General features: G+C 51.5%; 1 protein-coding gene across 1 annotated transcript; it reads left to right on the top strand.

The window, feature by feature from the left end:
* The first annotated feature begins 5237 nt into the window (after window positions 1–5237).
* LOC128978527 (feather keratin Cos2-3-like) lies at window positions 5238–5948 on the top strand. Its single transcript, XM_054396467.1, has 2 exons — window positions 5238–5267; window positions 5625–5948. The coding sequence occupies exon 2, from the start codon at window positions 5646–5648 to the stop codon at window positions 5946–5948; it is 303 nt and encodes a 100-aa protein (XP_054252442.1). The 5' UTR covers window positions 5238–5267; window positions 5625–5645.
* The last annotated feature ends 723 nt before the right edge of the window (window positions 5949–6671 follow it).

Here is a 6671-nt window from a genome sequence, read left to right as displayed (position 1 = left end):
CTGCAGCTTCTTCGCTTGAGCAGATCCCAGCTGGTGCTTCTGCTTGGTTGTTGCTGACCTTGGCTGCATCCTTGTCGTGGCTAAGTACTACCAAGCTACTCTCTGCTCTTCTCTCTCTCTCTCTTTTAAAGGGTGGGGGAAGGGAGCAGTGAGGGGGAAGCTGTTGGTAACCCCCAGGTTTTGTCCAGAGGGGTTCTTGTGTTGTTTATAAATTGTAAGTATATACAAATATTGTCTATTTTGTACATGTGCATTGCATTCCATATTTCCAGATTTTTGGTGTGCTTGTAAATACAGCTTCATTTGCTTCCACCCAGTCAGTCTGGCAATTTTATTTTGGGGGTAACTTCAACCCACCACAAGCTGCAGCCAGGCTCAGGCACCAGTGGTGTTGCAATCCAAGCCTCACAGCCTGGGCTTAGAAACAGAGCTGTGGCAGGTTCTGAGATCCCCCATGGACAAACCAAGTTGAATTCAGCACCAAGTGACTTTTGAACTCAACGGAACTCTTTATTAAATGCAAACACAAATGGCAATGCAGTACAGGAGGTGTTCTTCAACCTGTTGGTTAGTCCAATGAAATCAGAGAAAATTAGATCAGAGAAAAGAGAACAGAATGATAACAAGAAGGATCGAGAGGTATCATCTCCTCAGGCTCCAGTGTCATGCAGCGTGGTCTCCATTAAGGAGTTCCAAGGTGGTGAGGCACCTGCCTGCCTCATTTTTATAGACTTTGGCCCCTTGGGGCCCTCCTTTGGGCATAGTTTGATGCTCATCAGCCTGGCAACATCAGCATGGTTCAGGCAGAGCCTTTAGGTCATGGCCAGGACTGCACGCAGTGACTTAAACAGAGATTTGTGCCAGGTTTCACATCTCAGCTTCTTCCTCCTCTGGGCTGGGGACTCTTATACAGCAGACAGATGGAGAAAGGAGAGGAGCAGCAGAAGATAGCAAAGGAATGGATCATACATCCTACTGTAGCTGTTCCTGTCATCAAAAATAGAAATCCAACCAACAACATTAAGCCAATGGTCATTAAACAACTTCCCCACCCCACGACTCCCAAAGCCTTTATCTTGGATACAACCCAGAAATCCAGGGACCCTCTGCCAAACCAGTGTATTGCTTGCAAGGCCTGGAACAGTTCAGCTCTCTGGCTGGCAATGCCTTCATTTTGGCAGGGGCTTCTTGAGTGGAGGCAGCAGTGTTGTGGGTGGTGAGGCAGCTTTGACAACCCACATACCCCTGCTCCTTTAACAGCAGCATATCTAATACCAGCCTGTTCTGCAGAGTCCTTTTTGGTGCTTGCTGGACTTGCAAAGTCAGTTCCCCAGGGCCATATCCAGTCCAATTGCTTCACAAATGCAGTTCCCAAGCAAAGTTTTGCAGAATAATTTGGAGTCATTTCAGGGTAAGGTGGGGCAAATGTGTGTTCAAATATCAAAGAGAGGAATTGCCTAGGGCTGTAATAGCTTGATACTGTGTCATTTCCCAGGTGACATCTAAATAACAGAATCACAGAATCACAGAATGTTAGGGGTAGGAAGGGACCTTGAATGTTCATCCAGTCCAACCCCCTCGCCAGACCAGGATCACCTAGAGCAGATCACACAGGAACACATCCAGGGAGGTTTTGAATATCTCCAGAGAAGGAGACTCCACAACCCCCCTGGGCAGCCTGTTCCTGTGTTCAGTCACCCTCACAGGGAAAAAATTTTTCCTCATGTTTCCATGGAACTTCCTCTGCCTCAGCTCCCACCACTGTCCCTTGTGCTGTTATTTTATATCACTGAGCAGAGCCTGGCTCCAGCCTCTGGATATTCACCCTGCACATCTTTATAAACATGAATGAGTCCACCCCTCAGGCTTCTCCTCTCCAAGCTAAAGAGCCCTCAGCTCCCTCAGTCTCTCCTCACCAGGGTCCCCAGGTCCTTTTCCCCTTCACTGCTCTCTAACAGGTCAGTCCCAAACCTATCCTGCTCCATGAGGTTTTTCTTTCCCAGGTGCCAAACTCTCCCCTGCCCCTATTGAATTTCATTCAATTTCTTCCTGCCCGACTCTCAGCCTAAGTCTCAGTGAATGGCAGCACAACCCTCCTGTGTCAGCCACTCCGCCCAGTTTGGTGCCATCAGCAAACTTGCTGACAGTGCCTTCTGTGCCCTCATCCAGGTTGTTGATGAATATATTGCACAGCTGTGGTCCCAGTACTGACCCCTGAGATACTCCACTAGACACAGGTCTCTAACTAGACTCTGTCCCATTGACCACAACTCTCTGACTTCCTCCCTTCATCCACCTCACTCCCTGATCCTTCAGACCACGCTACCTCAGTTTAGCCTCAAGGATGCTGTGGCAGACAGTGTCAAATGCTTTACTGAAATCAAGATAAACCACATCCACTGCTCTGCCATCATCTATCCACCTGGTTATGTCCTCATCAAAGGCTATCAGGTTGGTCAGACTTGGCTTCCCTTTGCTAAAACCATGCTGACTGCTCCTAATGACCCTCTTGTCCTTGACAGGACAAGGACAGTGCCAAGGTTAAGTTGTTCCATTACCTTTACTGGGATGGAGGTGAGGCTGACTGGTCTAGAGTTACCTGGGTCCTCCTTCATAACCTTTTTGAAGATTGGAGTGATGTCTGCCTTCCTCCAGTCCCCAGGCACCTCTCCTGTCCAAAGATAGGGAAGAGTGGTCTGGCAATGACCTCCCTAAACACCTGCGGGTGCATCCCATCAGGACCCATGGATTTATGGAGTCCAGATTACTTATCTGGGGTCTCATCTCCTTGAGCCTCTGTGACCATAAGGAGAGGAGAAAGGGCACCTGAAGCATCACTGTGGTGCTAACATGGACATCCAACAAAGATGGACAAATGAGAGCTACAACAGTTACCAAAATTCCTGACAGGAGCATTTGCTTCCAGCTTGATTGCAGGTCCTTGGGTCCTTGGTGGTGAGCTCTGCCTACAAGAAAAGAGAACAGAGGACTCGGTCCTGTGAGAACTGGTTTCAACAGCAGGGGTGATTCAGCAGCTGTTAATTTTCACACAGAATCAATGAGTTTGGAAAAGACCTAAAGGATCATCAAATCCAACCTGTCACCCAAGATCTCATGACTACTAAACCATGTCACCAAGTGCCACATCCAATCCCCTCTTGAACACCTCCAGGGATGGTGACTCCACCACCTCCCTGGGCAGCACATTTCAACATCTAACAACTCTCTCCGTGAAGAACTTTCTCCTCACCTCAAGCCTAAACCTCCCCTGGTGCAGCTTGAGACTGTGTCCTCTTGTTCTGGTGCTGCTTGCCTGGGAGAAGAGACCAACCCCCTCCTGGCTACAACCTCCCTGCAGGTAGTTGTAGACAGCAATGAGGTCACCCCTAAGCCTTCTCTTCTCCAGGCTTAACACCCCCAGCTCCCTCAGCCTCTTCTCGTAGGGTTTGTGTTCGAGGCCTCTCCCCAGCCTCGTTGCCCTTCTCTGGACATGTTCAAGTATCTCAATGTCCTTCTTAAATTGAGGGGCCCAGAACTGGACACAGGACTCAAGGTGAATACTGTTCTCCTTCCCATGGGTGCTAGTCACCACCCAGGCACAGAGATGAAAGGAGGTTCTAGGGTTAAAGGCACTTGTCCCACAGTGGGGAAGTCCACCAGGAGCAGTTTCTCTGGATAGTGACAGTGCCTGGCTGGGTCTTGGTTTTCTCTGTCTCTGGGCACAATTGTAGGTGATTTGTGGCAAAAGACAATTAGCTGGGGACAGCCATTTCCTGCCCAGGGGCCATTTGCTGTAGTGACCTCTATGGGTAATTGCTGGACCCATCCTGGGCCCTGAGGTCTTTCAGGCTCATTGTAATGGCCTCTTAGGACATTCTACATTTCCTTTGCCTGAGGGCACTGGGAGTGTGGGAAATCCCCTCAGCACTTCCCATTCTTGAACTGCTCCAGCCCTCAAGTGGCTCCCCTTACCTGATCCAATGGACTTGGGCCTCCAGAGGTGAGGAACTCACTGCATCTCCTCTGGCCCATCTCTCTTAGGCTTGGGTTAGTCCTGCAGGTGATTAATTGTTTCTGGGTCTGTTCCACTAGGCAGGTGTCAGGGCCACCAGCTAGCACCTCATCTGTACACTGATAGATTTAGTCCTCAAGCTGTAAATGTGGGCTGTTAACCCACCCTAAGCAGTGTCATATGAAGAGACAAAACCAGCCACACCGAGCCTCTCTGATCTCAGAGGACTCAGCTAGAATGCAAGGGCATTTATCTCTTAGTAAATGTGCCCCTCACTTCACACAACACTCATGGTGAAAAGAAGGGGACCTGAGACTCTTTCACCAGTTCTCCTCTTCCTCCAGCCACAGACTCTGTCCTCTCCTGGAGGGGGATCTTGTCCTGCAGGTCCCTAGGTACTCACGGGAAGCAGAGCTGCCAGGGGAGAGCTGAGGGCCTCTTCCCCCAAGCTCAGCCTTGCCCAGACACATCCCCTCCCTGCAATGGCTTCTTGCAGACACCAAGGATCCTTCTGCACTTGCACTTGGGAATCCGTTGCTCTGTGGTGCTCATGGAGTGACCAATGCAGAGTGTCCCTGCCATGAGCAGGACATGTCCTCCTGCTGGGGGACACAGAGGGACACTCACACACAGGCTCACGCACACCCCTGTGGAGTTCACCACATCTTTGTGCTCTAGCCTGCACTCACACACAGCTGTCTGCTTCCACGTACACATAAGACAAGAGGTAACAGAGCAGCACCATGAGGCATGGTCTCTGAGGCTGGGCAGTGTTACACCGGATGGGGTCAGATCTGGCACAAATCAAGGCACAGACCTGGGGAGGCCACAACAAGTGACCACTGGGGTGAGCTGAGGACAAAACCCAGCACTTCCTAGAGCCCCAACAGAGTGACCCAGGCTGACATCACTGCTCTCATCTGGAACTCTCCAGCACCTGAGCTGAGTCTTCTGCCTGCACTCCTGCATTCCTGCCCTGGAAATCCTGAGGCATTTCTACCCAGTGCTCACAAGAAGCCTTCACTGAGGCATGGGCCTGGCCCAGACAGGGAGATGAAAAGGCAGCAGTGCAGGAAATGAGAGAACAGCCATGTCTTTAGCTGTGATGCTTTGCATTCAGGATGAGCCTCAGCAAAAATTGTTACCTCTGCCAAGCTGCCTCTGGTCCTGCAGCAATGAAGGGCAGGTATAAAAGGCAGCCCATGGCTCCTGCTCTCTCATCCACTTCTCCTGCCTCCTTCTATTTGGGAACCAGGTGAGTCTGAAGCCCCTTCTGCTCCTCTTTCAAAACAAGATCTCCCCTCGATGGAGCTCTCAGCTGCTCTTGCCTCTGCTCTGTCCTGATGTTTGGGTCTTCTTGTGAGGACAGAGGGAAGTAGGAGAAGGTCTGCTTATGGAGGGGCTGGGAGGTGGCTGAGGGAGCTTTTGGTTCCTGAAATCAGAGAGAGCCACCCTGGGCCAGGCTGCTCTTTACAGGGTGCTGAAGCCCCTGCGGCTGCTGCACAGCTTCCAGCTGCCCACTCAGTCTTGGCCTTGGCTCCTTTGTGATAGTGTCACCAGGCTGCTCCTCACCCAGCTGCCTTCTCTGCTTCCTCCCTGCCCTCTCTCCCAGGTGCACCTCCCCCCTCCAGACATGTCCTGCTATACCCAGTGCCTGCCCTGCCGGCCCTGCGGCCCAACCCCGCTGGCCAACAGCTGCAATGAGCCCTGTGTCAGACAGTGCCAGAGCTCCACGGTGGCCATTGAGCCTCCAGCTGTGGTGGTGACCCTGCCCGGCCCCATCCTCAGCTCCTTCCCGCAGAACACCGTTGTGGGCTCCTCCAGCTCCGCTGCTGTTGGCAGCATCCTCAGCTGTGAGGGAGTGCCCATCAACTCTGGCTGCTGTGACCTCTCTGGCATTTCCAGCCGCTCCTATGGCAGAAGGTACCTGCGCTGACAGAGCTGCTGGGGAAGCCCAGGGAGACACCTCCAGGAGCTCAGAAGGTGCTGCTGGGCAAAGAATGGAGACCTTGGATGTCTTTGCTTGGCTTTGTCTTTCCCTTTCCTTGTTTGCTTTGCTTCCCCTTGGCAGCCAGGTCCCCAGCCTGGAGGGGACCCTCTGCCTCCTCTTCTGCTTTGAGGCAGACAGCCAGACATCATGCAGGAACTTCTCCATGGCTATGGACCAGAGAATCTTGAGGGCTTTTGGGCATTCCTGCACTGCTGTCCTCCACTTACAGTGACTTTGTTTGCCTCTTTTGACTCATTAAAGTTCTGCTGCATTCAAACCTGGCCTCTGTGTGGTCCTTTTTTTGTGGACACTGTACAAGGAGTGGAAGAAAGGACAGCTAGAATGGGGACATATAGGGAAGCTGCCTGAGCAGCGAAAGACCTGCTTAGAAAAGCTAAAGCTCAGTTAGAATTAAGTCTATCCAGAGAGAGCAAGGGGAACTGCAAAAGTTTCTACAGGTACATTAATGGCAAAAGGAAGACTAAGGCAGGTGTGGGCCCCCTCAGAAAGGAAAGGGCAGAACTAGTTACAAGTGCCATGGAGAAGCTTCTCAACAACTTCTTTACCTCAGTCTCTGCTGGCAAGGGCCAGAGCCACACTCCCAGAGTCACAGAAGATAATGTCAGGGGGTGGTAGAAGGAACTCCCCATTGAGGGTGAAGATCAGGTT

This window comes from Indicator indicator, chromosome 37 (genome assembly GCF_027791375.1).
Source record: "Indicator indicator isolate 239-I01 chromosome 37, UM_Iind_1.1, whole genome shotgun sequence".
NCBI lineage: Eukaryota > Metazoa > Chordata > Aves > Piciformes > Indicatoridae > Indicator > Indicator indicator.
Note: the sequence above shows the minus strand (reverse complement) of the source record. Positions and strands in the feature narration are given on the sequence as shown.